We start from the raw sequence: 21,175 nt of genomic DNA, 5'->3' as shown, positions 1-21,175 counted from the left end.
TTCGATTTTACTCCTCATTTAACAAGCAAAGAAGTTAGAATAGTTATGTACCTAGCCTAAAATTCTTGCTGTTGTTCAGTCACTAAGTCATGTCCAACTCTTTTGAGATCCAGCTATTACGAGGTAGAGCTGGAATTCAAATCCATCAAGAGTTACTATCAATTTCATGTTCTGTACCACTAAACAATACCATTTATTCAAGGAAGCCCAGGATAAGAAAACAATATATACAGAGGCTTATAACTTTCATTATGGGAAAAAAACACATAAACTGTTCATTATGGTACAATATAGAAGGCATGGAGGGTGGCACCTACCAGACTTGTGATTAGAGCAGAACCTGGAGAAATAAAACATCAGAGTCTGCTCTATTAGAGAATTAATACCATACTAAAGCAATGGTGATGGGCAGGGAGGCCTGGTGTACTGTGATTCATGGGGCCACAAAGAGTCGGACACGGCTGGGCAACTGAACTGAACTGAAGGCAATGGGAAACATGAAAGGTTTTGACAGAGAATTCATCACCAGATAAGCAGATTTTCAACATGGTAAATGAAAATAAGTAAAACAATTAAGAAGCTTTTGCAATAATTCAGTAGATGCACGTGTACGTACGAACAAATTGAGGAAGCTCCTATTTTTATGACTTGTATTTTCTCTGTCATATAAGAAGTGAAAAAATGAATAGGGAGGATGCCCACTCTTATCACTTCTATTGAACATAGTATTGGAAATCCTAGCCACAGCAATCAGACAAAAAAATAAAACATATCCAAATTGGAAGGGAAGAGGTAAAACTGTCACTATTTGCAAATGACAAGATACTCTCTGCAAAGGCATTAAATTCTCCACACAAAAACCCTTAGAACCAATAAATGAATTCAGTAAGGTAGCAGGATACAAGATTAATATAAAGAAATTTGTCACATTACTTTATACTAACGATGAAATATCAGAAATAGAATGCAAAAATATAATCCTGCTTAAAATTATGTCAAAAAGAAATACCTAGAAATAGACTTAAACAAGGAGATGAAAGACCTATATGCTGAAAATTATAAAACATTGATAAAGGAAATTGAAAATTATTAAAAGAATGGAAAGATCTCCCATGCTCTTGGATTGGGAGAACTAATATTGTTAAAATGGCTTATCTCACACAAAGCAATCTACAGATCTCATATAATCACTATCAAAATACCCATGACATTTTTCACAGAACTAGAACAAATAATACTAAAATTTACATGGACCCACAAAAGACCCAGAATTGCCAAAGCAATCTTGATGAAAAAGAACAAAGCTGGAGGCATAATCCTTCTACACTTCAGAGATTACTGCTGTTGCTGCTGCTGCTGCTGCTGCTGCTAAGTCACTTCAGTCGTGTCTGACTCTGTGCAACCCCACAGATGGCAGCCCACCAGGCTCCCCTGTCCCTGGGATTCTCCAGGCAAGAACACTGGAGTGGGTTGCCATTTCCTTCTCCAATGCATGAAAGTGAAAAGTGAAAGTGAAGTCGCTCAGTCGTGTCCAACCCTCAGTGACCCCAAGGACTGCAGCCTTCCAAGCTCCTCCATCCATGGGATTTTCCAGGCAAGAGTACTGAAGTGGGGTGCCATTGCCTTCTCTGTCAGAGACTACTACAAAGCTACAGTAATCAAAACAGCCTAATGTTGGCATAAAAAAGATATATGGATCAATGAAACAGAATAGGGAGGCCAGAAATAAACCCACATATTTATATAGTCAATTAATATACAAGACAGCAATCAAATACAACAGAGAAAAGATAATCTCTTCAGTAAGTGGTGTTGGGAATACTGGGCTGCTACTTGTAAATTAATGAAATTAGGACATTCCCTCACACCATATACAAAAATGAGCTCAAAATGTTTTAAAGACCTAAATATAAGACATGACACCATGAAGAGACTCCTAGAAGAGAACATAGGCAAAACATTCTCAGATATAAATTGTAGGAATATTTTCTTAGATTAGTCTCCCAAGGCAAAAGAAAACAAAAATAAATATAACCTAAACAAAATTAAATGTTTTGCACAGCAAAATAAACTGTCAACAAAATGAAAAGATAACCTATGAACTGGGAAAAAATATTTGCAAACGATGTGATTGATGAGTAATAGCCAAGAATATAAACACCCCATACAATTAACTGTCAAAAAACAAACAACCTAATCAAAGACCTAAGTAGACATTTCTCCAAAAAAGACATACAGGTGCCCAACAGGCACAAGAAAAGACACTCAACATCACTAATTATTAATGTGAATCAAAACAAGAATGAGGTATCACCTCATACTGGTTAGAATGGCTATCATCAAAAAAAGTCTATAGATAATAAACGCTGGAGGGAGTGTGTGAAGGAAAGGGAACCTCCTATACTGTTGATGGGAATGTAAATTGGTACAGACACTTTTGCAAACAGTATGTAAGTTCCTTTAAAAACTAAAAATAGAGTTACACACACACACACAATGGAGTATTACTCGGTCATTACAATGAATGTTATTTGCAACAACATGGATGGGCCTAGAGAATATTAAACTAACTGAAGTCAGTCAGAAAAAGACAAATATTATATGATATCATTTATATATAGAATCTGAAAAATAATACAAATGAATCTATATACAAAACAGAAACAGATTCACAGACACAGAAAACAAACTAATGGTTACTAAAGAGGAAAGAGTAGGGAGGACGAATGAACTAGGAGTATGGATTAACAGAACAAAATACTATACATAAAATAGATAAGCAATGAGGATTTACTGTATATAGTACAAGGCACTATATTCAATATCTTATAATAACCTACAATGGAAAATAATCTGAAAAAAAAAGAAATATATATATACCTAAACTACTGCTGTAGTGCTCGTTTCGGCAGCACATATACTAAAATTGGAACGATACAGAGAAGGTTAGCAAGGCCCCTGCGCAAGGATGACACGCAAATTCGTGAAGCGTTCCATATTTTTTAAAAATAAAATAAAATAAATAAATAAACTACTGCTGTATACCTGAAACTAACACAATACTATAAATCAACCATACTTCAATTTTTTAAGTGTATCTAAATTAAACTTCATAGAGATTTTACGTAAGAGATTATCTTTGTTCCTAGCAAATACATACAAAAGTATTAAGGAAGATGCAGTACAACTGTAACATACTACTCTTAAATGTTTCAAGTAAAGAACATACATATATAACAGATACATACAACAAGTTATATGTGTGTATATATATATATATGAGAGTGATAAAATGTGACAAAATATTGAAATTAATCTGGGTAAAGGGAATGTGGGAATTCTCTGTACTATTACAATTTTTCCGTAAATTCGAAATTATTTTACAAAATTATTCAAAATTATTCTTAAAAATAATCAGTGAATAAAAAGGCAGTTCAAGAATAAAAATATCTGAATTGAAGATGTCAGAGGTCATACAATCCTAGATGTTATAAGATACAAGTTTGGCCACGAAAGTGGGCAGTTGAAGTATAATGCAGATAAAGTCACTGAAACTGGTCACATTTGAAACACTTTCCCTCCCATTTCATTATATTGCACAGTTTCTATGAAACTTCACTTACTGATTTCACCTGAAGTTCTTTAATCTCTAAAATTCCTTTCACTCTTCTTTTGAAGCCTTTAGTGCTTATACTATTTTATAATGTAGTTACCAGTGCAAATCTACTAACCAATTAAAGAGTTGCATAGTTCCCTTTCCTTATAACTAATGAAGATCTTAACAGAATTTCAAATCTCTATCTCTTTGATATCCTATTAAACAGACTACCACTTTTCAGGTTTATTATCTTGAGTCCTACTCAGAAGTATTTGAGAGTCCCGTGAACTGCAAAGAGATCAAATCAGGCAATCCTAAAGGAAATCAACCCTGAATATTCATTGGAAGGGCTGATGCTGAAGCTACAATACTTTGGCCATCTGACGAGAAGAGCCAACTCATTGGAAAAGACCCTGATGCTGGGAAAGATTGAAGGCAAAAGGAGATGCAGGCGGCAGAGGATGAGAAGGTTAGATAGCACACCGACTCAATGGACATGAATCTGAGCAAATTCTGGGAGATAGTGAAGGACAGGGAAGCCTGGTGTGCTGCAGTCCATGGAGCTGCAAAGAGTCAGACAAAACTTAGCAACTGAACAACAACAACAACAGAAGTATTTAACCTATGTGATACAAATGTTATTAAACTGAATACAAATGTTAACGTCAGCTACTATATCAAAGTTGGTGATAATAATGGCACATCACCCCCTACTGTACCAGGCATCCCTGCATCCCAGATCTCTCTGACTTAAATTTCCAGAAGTTATCACCTGGTTACTCCAAAGGATGAAAGATCCAACCATCTGCCTTATGACTTTCATCCAAACCTTCCATATTTAGTTTCACTCTATACACAGGCCATCAGAGGTGGCTGCTGCCTCCAATTCTAAAAATTACCAGGATTTCACAGCTCCCCTTGGTTTGTTTCTTTTTGGCTCCCTCCTCCACAGGCTTATGTTTATTTTCTTTGGTTCTGCTAAGTTAGTGGCCACTCATTCATCCATTTAATAAATTATTATCTCCTCTAGTAATGTCTTTTTATAAACCCCTATTATCTCCTCTCCTATTCTCTTTATCTTTGTAAGTCTATGCCTTTTTTTTTTTTAATTCTTTTACTGTCATTCTGTGGGATTTCAGTAAGGGCAAAAATAAACATGTGTACTCTATCATCATGCTGAAGCAGAAGTGCCATTCTAGCATTTTAAACAATGAAGTTGGATTTAAAATGTAATTTCCAATCTGAGTGCTTCTGCAAATGTAACGAGGGTAGCTCTGAACTATTTTCAATATTTTTAGAAGGTTAACAAAAAACACATTTACCCATGAAAAGACCATGCAAGATGAAACTAAACTACTCTACTCATTACCCTTGGTTCATTTATTCCTTCAACAAAGATGTACAGACTGATTACAATAAATCCTATAACTGTCCTAAATGCCAGGGAATTAATAGTAAGTGAAATAAAGTCTCTGACTTCCTGAAGTTTCCACTGTAGCAGGATAGACAAACAATAAGCAAATATGTATCTTATTCTAATCATAAGCTCTGACTGGTGATTGTGTATCTTCGATTAATTAATCATTTTTAAAAGAAAATAATGTAATTAGTAAAAAAAATCACAATAAGTACTCATAGAATTTAAAAATGAGATTATCTTCTGTAACTCATAAATAACTAGTATGAACGAACAAAGAGGAGAAGGAATGAAGTCATTTTTCCAAAGGGGATAGACGGTGGGGATCTATGCTGTATCAAAAGATTCTTGATACAAGACATTCATTGACCATTTACTGTGGTGGCATTATTCTGCAGTATTATTTATAGCACAGAAAATTTGGAAACAATGTAGACATCCAATAGTCAAGGAAAGCTTAGGTAAACATAATTCATAAATATAATAAATGCAGCTATTAAAAATAATGCTGAGAAATACTAATGACATGACAAAATGCTTATAATAGTAAGGACAAAAGCTGGATATAAAACTATATACAATGTAATCTCAAATCCGTAAAACAAAATACAAATCTGTCTAGAAAAAAACCTAGAAGCAAATACATTGAAACTTTACCCTAGATTCTACATCAATGGTTTTTAATAGCATCCTCATCCTCCGGTAACTTTGTTAGAAATGCAGATTCTCAAGAGCCCACTCTCAGCCCACCAGCCCCAGACTTATGGGTTGAGAAACTCTGGGAATGGTGCTTAGCAATTTGTGGTTTAACTAGCCCTCCAGGTGAGGCTGAAGTTCATTAAAGTTTGGGACTACTGCTCCAGATAAGGAGATCATGGGCCAAGTTTTCCTTCCTTTTATAATAAAATTCCCCTTGACTTCTCTATGTGGGGTATAGAGGCTAAGAGCATTGGCTTTGGAGTCAGACAGACTTGAACGTGAGTCTTTGTTTCAGCAGTTAGCTAAGTGGCTGGCCTTGGTCATACTGCTTTACCTGTCTATCAACACTACTCCAATTCACTCTCTCCTGCTTTACATAGTTTCTGACAAGAAGCCTAGGTAAGGCTTCTTACTTTTTTTCTGACTTCTTTCAGGATTTTCTTGTTAACTTTGGTTTTCTACAGTTTGAAATATAATATACCTAGGCATACCTTCTTGATATTTCTCTTGATGGTGTTCAGTTAGCTTCCTGGATCTAGTTTGGTGTCTGTCATTAGTTTTGGAAATTCTTGGCCGTTATTTTTTTTTTAATATTTACATTTATTTAGTCGCACTAAGTCTTAGTTGTAGTATGTGGGATCTAGTTCCCTGACCAGGGCTCGAATCTGGGCCCCCTCGTATTGGGAGTGTGGAGTTTTAATCACTGGACTGCCAGGGACATCTCTCCTCTTGGCTGTTATTATTTTAAATATTTCTTGTGCTTCATTCTTTGATTCCTTTTCTTCTGGTAATTCCAATTATGTGTATTTCAGACCTTTTAAAATTGTCCCAGTACTTGGATGTTCTGGTTTTTCTTTGGTTTTTCATTTTCTCTCTCTGCATTTCAGTTTGGGAAGTGTCCAGTGGCATCATCTTCGAGCTCAATGATTCTTTCCCCAGTCACATTAAGTCTACTGATGGGCACATCAAAGGTATTCTTTCATTTCCATTACAGTACATTTGGTCTCTGATATTCCTTTTTCTTTCTTGGAGCTTTCATCTCTCCACTTGAAATACTCATCTGTTCTTGCATGTTGTCTACTTTTTCCATTGCAGCCCTTAACATATTAGTCATAGTTATTAAATTCTTTATCTGATAATTCCAAAATTTGTACAATGTACCTGAGTCTGGTTCTGATACTTCCTTTTTCTCCAGGTTGTTTCTCTTATCTTTTAGCATGCCTTGTAACTTCTTGTTAAAAAACACACCTGATGCATCAGGTAGTAAGAACTGAGATAGAAGGTCATTAGTATGAGGATTAGCTTCCCAGATGGCACTAGTGGTAAAGAACCCACCTGCCAGTGGAGGAGACATAAGAGACGCAGGTCCATCTCTGGGTCGCAAAGATCCCCTGGAGGAGGGCATGGCAAGCCATTCCAGTATCCTTGGGAGAATCCCCAGGGGCAGAGGAGCCTGGCGGGCTACAGTCCCTGCAGTCACAGAGAGTCGACATGCCTGAGGCCGCTGAGCACACAGGAGGGTGTGTGTACCGTTTCCTGTTTCCTGTAGCTCCAGTGCCAGGTTCCTGCCAGAATTCCGCCTTAGATACAGCATGCATTTACATTTTTCAGTTGTAAAACACTGGTATTACACTGAGTCCTGTTTATGTGGTGATTAGGTGTGAGTGAAGAAAAGCAATCTATAATCTCGTGGTTAAATTTGTTTTTTATAAATAGACCAGGGTTTCTGGAATGTGACCCTTGTAACTGTTTTTTAGCTTCTCCCCATCCTCTTAGATGAGATAAGAAGGCTATGGGGCACTGTGGCTGGCTAAACACAGATAGGTAGGACAAGGCTCTGGTAATGTCTTTTCCCCCTGGAAAGCACATCTTTTTATGAAGAATGTTCTGGAGATTTCAAAACGGTTACTTTCCCCTTCTGCCTGCTACAGCAATAAGGAAGTCTTTCCTGTCCCTTTACCAGATAGCCTGGTGGGGTTCCTGGAAGTAAAACCCCAAAAAATATGAGGGATTTCCTAAGACTGTAGGTTCCCAGAAGTTTCTCAATAGCACAGCTTCCACATAGCCTTCAACTATTTGCCAGAATTACCAAGTATTTCTTCCAGTTTACGGCAACAGGAGTGATGACTTCCAAGCTCTTAGTGTTGGAGCTGAAACTAGAATTCTGCTTTACCATCCAAGTCCCTGTTATTCATTTGTAGAAAGGGGATAAAAGAGGTCTCTCTCACATAGGTTTGTTCGAAGAATTAAATAATATAATTCATGTAAAATATTTAGCCCAGTGCCTACTCCAAAGTGCTGATGAGATCAAGAACTCTTTAAACTGAAGTCTAAGGAAATTAAATGACATGCCCAATGAAATCTGGACCAAAAAAAAAAAAAAAAAAGCAGTGTCCAAGTTCAAGCCCAGGTCTTAAGCTCCAAATTTATTGCTACATTTTAAAAATAAGTTATTTCTTTACACTCATTCATTCCTTCAGCAAGTATTTACAGAGTGACTACAATACATCCTACAACTGTTCTAAATCCCAGGGAATTAACAGTAAGTGATATAACTCTTATTGAGAGAGTCAGTTCCTAGGTAGGTTGATAAGAAGTCCAGGGTTCCTGAGAAGAAAGGGGTCCGGAGCCCTTGAGAAGGAGAAAGAGGTATGGGGCTCTCAAGGAGAAAAGGACAAACATTCTTTTCTACATTGCTTTGTCTTAGTCAATATAACAATGCATCTTGCTTGAGGACATGTTTCTCCTTAACAAGAACCTTTTGACTAACCCTGTCATCTTAAAATTATATTATAGGAGTGGGTCTGGTAAAATCTTTCTATTGTTCATTCCAATCTTGTTAACTTAAGATGTATATTATGGGAGTGGGTCTGAAAAAAATATATAAAGACTTGATAAGGCTAGTCAAAAGCAAAGGAGAAAGGGAAAGATATACCCATTTGAATGCAGAGTTCCAAAGAATAGCAAGAAGAGATAAGAAAGCCTTCCTCAGTGATCAGTGCAAAGAAATAGAGGAAAACAACAGAATGGGAAAGACTAGAGATCTCTTCAAGAAAATTAGAGATACCAAGGGAACATTTCATGCAAAGATGGGCTCGATAAAGGACAGAAATGGTATGGACCTAACAGAAGCAAAAGATATTAAGAAGAGGTGGCAAGAATACACAGAACTGTACAAAAAACATCTTCACGACCCAGATAATCACGATGGTGTGATCACTCACCTAGAGCCAGACATCCTGGAAAGTGGACCTTAGGAAGCATCACTATGAACAAAGCTAGTGGAGGTGACAGAATTCCAGTTGAGCTATTTCAAATCTTAAAAGATGATGCTGTGAAAGTGCTGCACTCAATATGCAAGCAAATTTGGAAAACTCAGCAGTGGCCACAGGACTGAAAAAGGTCAGTTTTCATTCCAATCCCTAAGAAAGGCAATGCCAAAGAATGCTCAAACTACTGCACAATTGCACTCATCTCACATGCTAGTAAAGTAATGCTCAAAATTCTCCAAGCCAGGCTTCAGCAATACGTGAACTGTGAACTTCCAGATGTTCAAGCTGGATTTAGAAAAGGCAGAGGAACCAGAGATCAAATTGCCAACATCCACTGGATCATTGAAAAGGCAAGAGAGTCCCAGAAAAACATCTATTTCTGCTTTATTGACTATGCCAAAGCCTTTGACTGTGTGGATCACAATAAACTGTGGAAAATTCTGAAAGAGATGGGAATACCAGACCACCTAACCTACCTCTTGAGAAATCTGTATTCAGGTCAGGAAGCAACAGTTAGAACTGGACATGGAACAACAGACTGGTTCCAAATAGGAAAAGGAGTACGTCAAGGCTGTATATTATCACCATGCTTATTTAACTTATATGCAGAGTACGATCATACAAAATGCCAGGCTGGATGAAGCACAAGCTGGAATCAAGATTGCTGGGATAAATATCAATAACCTCAGATATACAGATGACACCACCCTTGTGGCAGAAAGTGAAGAACTAAACAGCCTCCTGATGAAAGTGAAAGAGGAAAGTGAAAAAGCTGGCTTCAAACTCAACATTCAAAAAACTAAGATCATGGCATCTGGTCCCATCACTTCATGGCAAATAGATGGGGAAACAATGGAAACAGTGACAGTCTTTATTATTTTTGGGGGCTCCAAAATCACTGCAGATGGTGACTACAGCCATGAAATTAAAAGATACTTGCTCTTCGGAAGAAAGGCTATGACTAACCTAGATAGCATATTAAAAAGCAGAGACATTACTTTGCCAACAAATCCATCTACTCAAAGCTACAGTTTTTCCAGTAGTCATGAATAGATGTGAGAGCTGGACTATAAAGAAAGCTGAGCACCAAAGAATTGATGCTTTTGAACTGTGGTGTTGGAGAAGACTCTTTAGAGTCCCTTGGACTGAAAGGAAATCAAATCAGTCAATACTAAAGGAAATCAGTCCTGAATATTCATTGGAAGGACTGATGCAGAAGCTGAAACTCCAATACTTTGGCCACCTGCTACAAAGAACTGACTCATTGGAAAAGACCCTGATGCCGGCAAAGATTGAGGGCAGGGGGAGAACAGGATGACAGAGGATGAGATGGTTGGATGGCATCACCAACTCGATGGACATGAGTTTGAGTAGGCTCTGGGAGTTGGTGATGGGACAGGGAAGCCTGGCATGGTGCAGTCCATGAGGTCACAAAGAACTGAACACGACTGACCGACTGATCTGAACTGAACACTTAGATTTTATGTGATACATATGGAATCTACTAAACAGCCACTAATTCCCTAAAATGTACTAACCACTTTTCTTCTGATTTATTCAGCATTCCTTTAATGCCAGGCATTGTGGAGATACTGTCCACATTACAACAGATTATGAAATATAACTATTTCCAGTTTACCTTTGAGGAACCTGAAGATCCCTAGATTTAGTATCTTGGCTAAGATCAGATACAGCTTGAGGAAACTATGATTTAAATTCAGATCTTACTTCGGTGCTCACGTTTTCTACTATCTTGTACTACACTCTGTACTATCAACAGTTCACTTTTCAAAAAGTAGTATTAACCTGTAATCTCAGTTTTTTACTTTAGATTTCCAAATGCTGGGTTTCGAGAGGAATGGCACAATACAGGGAAACAAACACAAAACAAAATTATAAAACTTCTTCCGTCTAGGAGTGGATTCCTCAATTGGAAGTACTTTACTAAGCAATATTATCAAAGCATGCAAAGTAAAAAGAATGCTTTAATACAAACAAAAATAATAAATCCTAGAAAGAACTTTGAGTACCTGAGTCTTATTTAAAACAAAACAAAACAAAACAAAACTGACATGCCTTCCAAAGCTCAATGGCCTGCCAAAAATTAGAATGTTATTCCTAAACAGTCTGTTTCCTAGACATGATTTTAATCACAATTAGAAGATTCTTCCAGTCCTATATAAAAGTCTCTAAGAGATAGAAACATTAAAATAAGATTAAAAGATCCAAAGAATCAACAACTACATTGATTCCTCATTTTAAACAAAACAGAGGAAAAGAAAAAAATAAATAAATAATGCCCTGGCTGAGGAAACTTACACAGAAATAACAGAACTTCAAAAATAATTTTTCCTATCCCATTCCAAGCACTCTCCTTTTAGTAAAACAAATAAAATTAAGTAATTTAAAAAAAAATCAACTTGATTCTAGAATTTCAAATTCTTTAGCTAATATATGTTACATTTTTTAATCTAGGAAAAAAGATAAATTATACTATGTATAAAGTGCAAAAATGTTACAAATTAAGCATGGTTTCAATGTACATAATCTTACAGAAAATTTTTATAAACAGAGCCCATCATAGGTTTAGTTACTATTTACCAATATTCTCACTATTTGTATCAAGATTAATCCCTAAATGTTGAAGAAGAGCTGGATATGATGACTACACAGAAACTTAATCCTTTAGAACTTAAAACAAATTCAAGATTAAAACTGAACAACTTAAAATATATATGTGTTGTTATTTTTTTAAAGACATGCCAAAAAAAAAAGTAATAAAAAAAAAGACATGCCAATGAATTTTTTTGGCTCTCAAAAAAAATGTTTGTTGAGCCAGATGAAATAAAAGCATATAGTTTACTTGAAAGGAAGAGGGAAAAAGTCTCTAACAATAATTGTATATGCTTTTAGGTGTAGATCTTTGGGGAAACAGTAAATAACGCTTTGATTAAAACAAACACTTTTAAATTATCTGAATGTGACAATATTTATTGAATTCCTACCATGTGCTATATACTCTGCAAGACACTGAGTATAAAGAAATGATCCCCACCCTCTTTGAGCTTATAAGGTAATGGATATAGCCTTCAAAACTATCCTTTTCTTTTGCTTGATTCCATGTTCATCAAGCAACTTTAGAAATATAAATCTACCCTCTACAAAAGCTTAATACACATAAAACAGTATATGACATTGCAGAGGTCAGCTTCCTGACCCATGTATCAACATACCCCAATTTAAATTAATAAATCTTTATTCAGGTTTGTACATCACTCTTTATGAGTTTAGTTAGCTTGAGTGAATCCTCAAAGTCTAGCCTATTCGGATTAATTAGTCAGGCGTAATTTCTGAAACTTCAGAGCAGAGAATCAAATATATGAGTGAAATATGTGTATTCAAAGATGGTTATCAGCAAATGAGTCTCTAGTTTATCCTTATGACAACATACCTTTATTTCATTCTCGAGACAACATACTTCTATTTCATCATGCCCTTCAAGCTGCAATTATAATTAACTCATAGGACCGTTGTAAAGAGTAACTGAGATGTACCATGTAACAGTGCTTCTCAAACTTTAATGTGCATGTGGAACGAGCAGGAATGCGTAAATGCTGAGTCTAATTCAGTAAGTCAGGGGCAAGGACTGCGTTCCTTCCTTTCTTACAAGCTGCCAGTGATACCAGGCTGCTGCCCACATCAGGAGGGGATACAACATACCCGGCAAGCAGCTGGCACATGGGCTGCTCATACCAGTCCAGCTGACTGCTCTCTCCCTTTTGTGAATGTCTTATCTCCCTTATATAGCTCACCTTCTTTGGGAGAAAAAAATACCCTCCAAAGTTGTAACCTAATCAGAATGCCTTCCATATGGTAGGCATTAAACACACGTCAACTGAATGAATGACACCCAGTCTGATTTTAACAGTCATTACCTCTATGGCTATAGATAGAATTGTTTCTTCTCCGATACAGTTTATTATAAACAGGAAAGTATCTTCAAAAACTGAAAAATCAAAAAACCTTTCAATCTATTTTTTTAATGAAGAAAAACAAACTGTATTTGCAGCATAATCCAGTGTGTCTTTTCCTCAGGCTGACCTAATCAAATCTTTTTTAAAATCCATGATTAACTTATCTCCTGAAAGTCTTTTTTTTTTTTTTTGTAAATAAGAATTTTAATAAATAAAGGTAAGTCTTTCTGGGGAAGTTTTTTTTTAGCTGCACTGGGTCTTCTCTAGTTGCTGCCAGCGGGGGCTACTTTTCATTGGGGCGCAGGAGCTTCTCATTGCCCAGGCTTTTTTTGTTGGAGAGCCCCGGCTCAGTAGCTGTGGCGCGGGGGCTTAGCTGCTCCCTAGCATGTGCAATCTTTCCCCGAGGGGGATGGAACCTGTGTCCCCTGCACTGGCAGGCGTATATGTAACCGCTGGACAACCAGGGAAGTCCCTCTGGGGAAAGTTTTAAAACTAATATTAAAAAAGTAATTTTCTTAGGACGTATCTTATACTTTTAAAACAGCACAATAAAATTATAAGGACATCTTAGGAAGGTAACATCTATAAAATGTCTGGCTTTCCAGACTAACGTAATCATAAAAAAAACCCAAATCGTATTATTGCTATCACTACGTCGCTGTTTGGCACAGCGCCATGTGTTTCTCTGTGATCACCATGACAAGTGACTGACTACCTCACCGCTGGCTTCTACACTTGTAAATATCACTTAATTACACCTTTGTTCCATGCTGAGAATATGCTGATATGTTTCAAGCACTCAAAAAAAGAACAAAGGTGGGGTATTATTTTACCTCTACCGTTTCAATGGCTTGACATTTTAGCGACGAGTTCATCAATTACTGAAACAGACTTATTTTTGAGTAACTAACGGAGGATGGTTAAAAAAAAAAGCATCAACCTTTTAATCAAACTGCTGAATTAAAACAACGTTAACAGTCTTACAAATAAACATGGATAAGCGGGTTTTCTTTTCCCTAATGATGAAGACATATCAATGCCTCCCACCCAGCGACCGGAGGCCCAGTCCCGCCTCTGCCACCGCGATCGCGCTGGGCCGTCTGGTGCCGCCGCAGAGAACAGGCCTGCGCACCGAGCTCTACGCGTTCCCTCTGGAGTTTGCTCTTTCATCTTTATTAAAGTTTTTTGTGTTTTGTCTTGTTTTTCGCTTAAAACAAGACACCAGGCGGGTGGCGCGCGCACTTCGGCTCCTGGAGGCGCGGACGCAGTCGCGGTGACCTCGAAGCCGTCCTCCCACGTCCCCGCTACGAAGGCAAAATGGTGGCCGCAAACGCCAGCCGTTTGCGGAGTTTCAGCGCAGCCGGGTAGGAGCACGGCAGACGCCCGCAGCCTGATCCGTCCTCACCCAGGCCGCCGCGGGGGCCTAGAGCCCGAGCAGCTGCCGGCGTGGCCCCTGCGGCAACGAGAGCCCAAGCTAGGGCTTGGAGGCGGTGTCCTCGAGACCGTGAACTAGGACGCCATTATGGGGCTCCAGGCCGGCGCCTCGACCGCAGCCCGCGCTGGAAGCGAGGCTCGGGGCTCCGAAGGCGGGACGATGGCGGCGGGGCGGGATGAGGGCCCAGGAGGCGGGGCGAGGGAGGCAGGAACGGGGGAGGGGGCCTCCGCTGCAGGGCGGGCGGCGGGGCCTGGCCGTGTCAGCCTTCTCCCTGAGGGTGGGGCTCCAGAGGTAAGGGGTCCCACTCTGCCCCGAGCTCCCCGGTGCGGCCCGGGGTCGCGGTGGGCGGCGAGGGCTGCGCTTCGCGGTGCCTCTTACCTGTGCTGTCCCTGTCTCTGTCGTCCGCCATCTTGTTGCGGCGCCGTCGCCGGGGAGAGGCCTGTCGCTAAGCTAGGTCACGGCGTCCTGACCCCCTCCAGCTCCGCGGCGAGTCGGCCCTGGAGGATGGGAGGCTCCGAATCCCGAGGGAAGGAGACCCTGGGTCGGGGGTCGGGGGAAGGAACGCTCCGAGCGCGCGCGCCCCCCGCTCCCGCTAGGACTCTGTGGCGCTCGGAAGCCCGGATCCGTGCCCGCGACCCCTTTAGCCGCGTCGGTGGCTTCAGCCTATTCTGCCCAGTACCAAGCCCTGAACCCTGATTTTTCTGGCATAGAGGAAGCATTTAATAATAAAGTTCGGAACCCCTCCTTTCCCATGTTTCTGACCCATTTGGGGACACAGTGCTCTCCTCGTTCCCTCCAGTTTGTAGCATGTGGCGCTGCTCGCCTTTTTTTTTACTGCAGATTTTAAAACGCAGCTGGAGAGCTGGTGGAGAGCTCGACTCCGGAGGGGTAACAGAAGCAACCCGCAGTGCCGCCGCCTCCCCTTCCCATCTGCCCCACCTCCGGCCCACGTTTTCACCAGTCCAGTGCTCGCCGCCCGCTCCCAGAGACCGGGACTGCAAGGCGGGCGAGCGCTGGAGCTGGGACGGAAAACTGGGCTGGCGGGGAGGAAACCAGAGAGCCATTAGAGTGTTACTGGTGGAGCTGAACCGCTGTAGAAAAACATGTTGTAAAATCGGCGCAAACATTGCGTCGTCAAGGCTGCGATTTCTCATACAAAATAGAGGTTCTCATAGCAACAAAGACGTGCCTGTATTGTGCCCACTGTTAGGTACATGAAGATGTTCCTACTTGTGAAATTTGACAAGATGTCCAGCTAAATTACCGAGGGAAAGTTTTACATCTCGCTTTTCTGAAAATTGGAAGCTGTAATATGTTAAATGTTTGTCTCATTTTAAGGAAAAGTTCACTAGAATATTTTCTTTTAAAAATGATTTTTGAATAATATGCCTAATGGTGTGGTTCGAGCGAATATATATATGTTTTTAAAACTAGTTTTAGATGGTTTTTTAGTCCATGTGCGTGCTAAGCCGCTTCAGTCGTTTGACCGTTTGCGACCCCCATGGACTATAACCCGCCAGGCTCCTCTGTCCATGAGATTTTCCAGCCAAGAATACTGGAGTGGGTTGCCATTTCCTTCTCCAGGGATCCAACCCTGGGTCCCACGTTGAAGGCGGATCCTTTACTGTCTGAGCCAGGAGGAAAGCCCCTTTAATGCATGTGTATATTAATTTAAATGACAATTTTATGTAAAAATCATTTATAAACTTAACTGTAAATATTAAGAGGCCTTCAAAATATAAGGTATTTAATGGTTTGATTAGCTGCGTTTTTATATTTTTTATTCTGGTTCTATAATCCCTCAGTAAACCCTAAAGAAAACTAATATTCTTTATTAAAATAAGTATTTTTTCTGTAGAAGATATTCCTGTGGTGCTCCAATCAGCATTCTCTTTGACTACAAACAATTGAATCCTCACAAAATGGCTCAGAAGATAGATATTTATATAAAATGAATATAATCATGAACAATAATTTCTTAATGCCAAAAAGTAGAGTAATCATTAGCACAGACTTACCTGGTGGCTCAGTGGTAAAGAATCCACCTGCCAAAGCAGGAGATGTGGATTCAGTCCCTGGGTTGGGAAGATCCCCTGGAGAAGGAAATGGTAACCCACTCCAGTATTCTTGCCTGGAAAATCCCTTGGACAGAGGAACCTGGTGGGCTACAGTTCAGTAGATTCACAAGAGTTAGTTCTGACTTAATGACTGAACAGCAACAAATGATTAGCACTCACGTATATTTAAATTTCATGATCATTATGGTCTAGTTATTTGTTTTTTCAAGACCCTCTTCATACAGGTGATGAAGGCCTTTGAAATAAATGTGGGAAACCCCAGCTTTAGTCTTCATACTCACTACTCACCATACCTTTTCCTGTGCTGCTTACAGTTTCCTTTTTCTGGAATGCCTTTCTCTCCTCTCTCAGCTCTAACATTCACCCTCCCACAGACACATGTTTGTTGTCAGTGACCTCCTTGAAGGTCATGTGCTCCCTGAGGCTATCTCCTTCTGAGGTGTCAACCCCTTCTTCTGAGGTGTCAACCCCTTCTTCTGAGGTGTTATCTGTAGACCCTCACAAGGACTTCTCTGTAGCTCAAACAGTAAAGAACCTGCCTGCAATGCAGGAGACCAGTGTTCAATCCCTGGGTTGGGAGGTTCCTCTGGAGAAGGGAATGGCAATCCACTCCAGTATTATTGCCTGGAGAATTCTCCTGGAATTGGAGAATTCCATGGACAGAGAAGCCTGGTGGGCTACAGTCTGTGAGGTCGCAGAGTCGGACTAAGTCAGACTCAGTCAACTGAGCAACTAACACACACACACAGACCCTCACGTTGATTTACAGTGATCCTACTTGTTTCCCCCTACCAAACTGTAAGCTCTTGAGGATGGGAAGTGTTTCATTTGTCCATATTATCTCCATTGCCTAGAACAACTTTTCAATGTTTATGTCTAAAATAATGTGCATTTCTAGGGCTTTCCTGGTGGTCCAGTGGTTGAGCATCCACTTCCCAATGCAGGGGACATGGGTTCGATCCCTGGTCCAGGAAGATTTCACCTGACATGAGGCAACTAGTCGCGTATGCCACAACTGTAGAGCCAACGCTCCACAACTAGAGAGTAGCTCCCGCTCACTCCAACTAGAGAAAACCCACATGCAACAACGAAGACCTAGCACAGCTGAAAATAAAGCTGTTTAGAATATAAAATGTGTGAACTCTATCAAACTTGAAAAAATAATGTGCATTTTTAAAATTAGGACAGAATTTAGTCTTCTCAATGACATTGATAAGAAAAGATTTTATTTTTTAGATTATTTCAAGCCACATTAACCTCTAATTCTCAACTCCTACAGCATACTTAACACTCTAAATTTGGATGAGTAAAAACTATTTATGTTAATTAACCCCTCCACCCAATTAGATTTGAAGATGGATCCTAATATATACATCTTTTGTATCCCCACAGTACCTATCCCAATTTGGGACACATACTAGGAGCTTAATATGTACTTTTCAGTTGACTGCTGCTACTGCTAAGTCGCTTCAGTTGTGTCTGACTCTGTGGGACCCCATAGACGGCAGCCCACCAGGCTCCCCCGTCCCTGGGATTCTCCAGGCAAGAACACTGGAGTGGGTTGCCATTTCCTTCTCCAGTGCATGAAAGGAAAAGTGAAAGTGAAGTCGCTCAGTCATTTCTGACTCTTAGCGACCCCATGGACTACAGCCTACCAGGCTCCTCCACCCATGGGATTTTCCAGGCGAGAGTACTGGACACATACAAGTCTGTTATTATTCTGGAAAACTTTCCACAAAGTGAAAAAAAGGTTATCAAAGTGAAAAAAGCCCACTATGCCAATGAGTGGGGCCAGAGGGATATGTATAGGTTATGTCTTTTTGTGTGATTGAATTTATAGTGTGATAAATTTGTTCACACAGGCATGAGTTCTGTGCCCATGAGGGACTCAGTGTTTCTTCTGAATACAATTGACTCAGTTACCTAAGATGTGGGTAAAGTGAAAGGGTAAATGGTGTGAATAATGCAAAATGATAGTAAAAAAAAAAAAAAAACCTTTACAGCACTGTTACTCTCCTAGGATGGGGATCATTGACATCCCCTTGGACTAAGAATAATTTTTTTTAAACCAGATTTTCCTTAGCCATTGCCCTGTACTGACCTCATGATTCTAGGCAAGGCATGTAATCTCTTTAAAACCTAGTTAACTTAGAGAAATGGAGATAGCAACATCCAAGCTCCTTGTCTTAAAGTTTTCATAAGACTCAATAGATACAACTGAAAGCTTTGAAAATTTTAGAGAACTTGTGAAGAATCCCCACTTTCATGTAGGAAGAAGTACTTAGGGGGTCAAACCCCAACTTCTCTCCCAAGATTCAGCTTCCACTTGGAGAGTTTGCTTTTCCAGGTCTTCACAGGACGTTGACTTCAGGTCTTAACACAAATGGCAGAGCTTCATGTTAAGTTTGTGGCCCCTTCCCGATTTCCCACCTTTGATCTTTAATTCTTACCAAGCATGAGTGGCTTTAAGGGTATCTAGGTTCTTTGGGCTCTAGACTCAGAAAAACGAGAGGGAGGTTGTTACTTCTCAGATCTAATTCCAGTTTTCTAATGGAAGATATATCTTTCATCCTTCTCTGGATGACTAACATCAAGAATGTCCAGCCCTTCAAGAAAGACACTGCTCCTAACCTACCCCTACCCATAAGGGGAGTAGCCTTACTCTGTGATCTCAAAAGGAAACATCAGAATATGATAGAATAAGGGTACAGTTTTCTTACAGTTAAAATAATAAAAACAACTCTAAATACTTTGTATATATTATCTCTTTTAATCCTTCTCAGGCTGACAGTATCTCCATTTCACAGATGAAAAAACTACATCTTCACATTAATGGCCTGTATAAGGTCTCACAGCTAGTTGGTAAGAGAGAGCTGGCAAGGAGTCTAGTTCTGGTTCCAGAGCCATTGTGCTTCTCTATAAATGTAAGCTACCATTGTTATATTCTATTTAGCAACCTGAATATTTAGAGAAGAATGTTAAGGGCAAAAATCCTGGACAGAATTAGTCACCTTCCTCACCCTTTTTTTTTTTTTCACTGCTTCAAAACATCAACCAAAGCAACTGGCAGAGACCCTTAGGGACTTGAAAGGAACCAGATAATGGCATGCATGATGCCCTTGTCCGGACAAAAAATTAAATGGAAGGCCTAGGTTTTGGGTGGCAGGAGAGGAGGTGAAACCATGCCCCAGTAGTCTGCTCACCTTCTTTTCTTTCCTTCCCGTCTTCCAGCAGATTGAGGTCTCAAGGCCCCTTGGTAATGAGGGAGAATTGTGTTAAATCCTTGGCTCTGGACAAGCGCATTTTCAGTGCCAGAGTTCCTTCAGGCTTTTCAAGGAGACCCAGGGCAGGAAGCTGGAACTGCAGCTCTTGTGGGCAACTTGAAAGTAAATCTTACATGAAACCACAACTCTTAAAGCATTTGGAAAAACAACGGTTCCTGGCGTTACTTCTCTCAAAAGTACATGTTTCTTTCTGTTTTCCTTAAGAACGCATATTGACACAACAAGTTACTGTTTAATTCATTGCTTAAGCATTTCCTGTTCTAAGCACCACTTTTCAGGGACACTCATTGCTAAGCAACTTTTGATGAGTCTCTGGTTCTTTATTCATTGAAAATCAGACCTGAAAGGGGCAGGGTGGTAACTGACCCAGAGACTCAAAAATGTGTTCATGATCTCTGATATAACCTCTTTCCTCTTAAGTGTGAAAATAGAGGGAAAGTGTAGAATTATATAGGTGGTTAACTTTGGAATATAGTTTTTAGTTCCAGCTTCAAAACTTGATCTTTGAACTTAACTTTCATTTCTTATTATATTTACATTAGGAGACAGAACTGTACAGAAGAGTTAAGCCTTAGGAGGAAAGTGGACCCGGGATTGAACCTCAATCCACTGCTCATTAGCTATATGAGTTTAGACATTATTTCTCCTCTGTAACCTTGGTTTCCACATCTAAGGTTTTTGTTATTCAGTCACTACTAAGTCATGTCCAGTTCTTTGTGACCCCATGGACTGCAGTACACCATCCCTGTCCTTTACCATCTCCCAGAGTTTGCTCATGGAGAAGGCAATGGCACCCCACTCCAGTACTCTTGCCTGGAAAATCCCATGGATAGAGGAGCCTGGAAGGCAGCAGCCCACGGGGTTGCTGAGGGTCAGACATGACTAAGCGACTTCACTTTCACTTTTCACTTTCATGCATTGGAGAAGAACATGGCAACCCACTCCAGTGTTCTTGCCTGGAGAATCCCAGGGACGGGGGAGCCTGGTGGGCTGCCGTCTATGGGGTCGCACAGAGTCGGACACGACTGAAGCGACTTAGCAGCAGCAGCAGAGTTTGCTCAAACTCATATCCATTGAGTCGATTATGCCATCCAACCATCTCATCCTCTGTCATCCCCTTCTTCTCCTGCCTTCAGTCTTTCCCAGTATTAGGGTCTTTTTCCAATGAGTCAGCTCTTTGCATCAGATGGCCAAAGTATTGGAGCTTCAACTTCAGCATCAGTCCTTCCAATGAATATTCATTCAGAGTGGATTTACTTTAGGATTAACTTGTTTGACCTCCTTGCTGTCCAAGGGACTCTCAAGAGTCTTCTCCAGCACCACAGTTCATGGAGATAAGGAGACGATTGACCAGTTGGGGCATGGAGGCCACCTCTGCTTCTCCCTTGACTTCTGGCCTGATTTAATTTCTTTAGACT

General features: G+C 40.0%; 1 protein-coding gene, 1 long non-coding RNA gene and 1 other non-coding gene across 11 annotated transcripts in view; 2 read left to right on the top strand and 1 right to left on the bottom strand.

Moving 5' to 3' along the window:
* The window catches only part of DRC8 (dynein regulatory complex subunit 8), a 116,195-nt gene extending 96,219 nt beyond the window's left edge, over positions 1–19,976 (bottom strand). For 2 of the 9 annotated variants that reach the window (XM_086344938.1, XM_086344947.1), the window contains exons 1-2: positions 15,335–15,399; positions 14,774–14,892 (exon numbers count right to left, since the gene is read on the bottom strand). In XM_086344938.1, the coding sequence (XP_086201064.1) occupies positions 14,774–14,804 (31 nt within the window). In that variant the 5' untranslated portion in view covers positions 14,805–14,892; positions 15,335–15,399. Of the gene's footprint in view, positions 1–14,773; positions 15,276–15,334; positions 15,400–16,413; positions 16,624–19,676 lie in introns of those variants that run through there. The other 7 variants (XM_086344939.1, XR_015143521.1, XM_086344941.1 and 4 more) reach the window with 7 other exon arrangements.
* On the top strand, positions 2,897–3,003 carry LOC147356784 (U6 spliceosomal RNA). Its single transcript, XR_015143881.1, has one exon. It is a non-coding gene; the product is annotated as a U6 spliceosomal RNA (small nuclear RNA).
* Positions 14,595–16,150, top strand: LOC147356783 (uncharacterized). Its single transcript, XR_015143522.1, has 2 exons — positions 14,595–14,686; positions 15,236–16,150. It is a non-coding gene; the product is annotated as an uncharacterized LOC147356783 (long non-coding RNA).
* Positions 19,977–21,175: the final 1,199 nt, after the last annotated feature.

Source organism: Bos grunniens, chromosome 16 (genome assembly GCF_055505025.1).
Source record: "Bos grunniens cultivar Pamir isolate PY7600 chromosome 16, Bosgru_T2T1.0, whole genome shotgun sequence".
In the NCBI taxonomy this organism is placed as follows: Eukaryota; Metazoa; Chordata; class Mammalia; order Artiodactyla; family Bovidae; genus Bos; species Bos grunniens.
The sequence above is the reverse complement of the archived record's forward strand: the minus strand, read 5'-3'. Positions and strand labels throughout refer to the sequence as shown.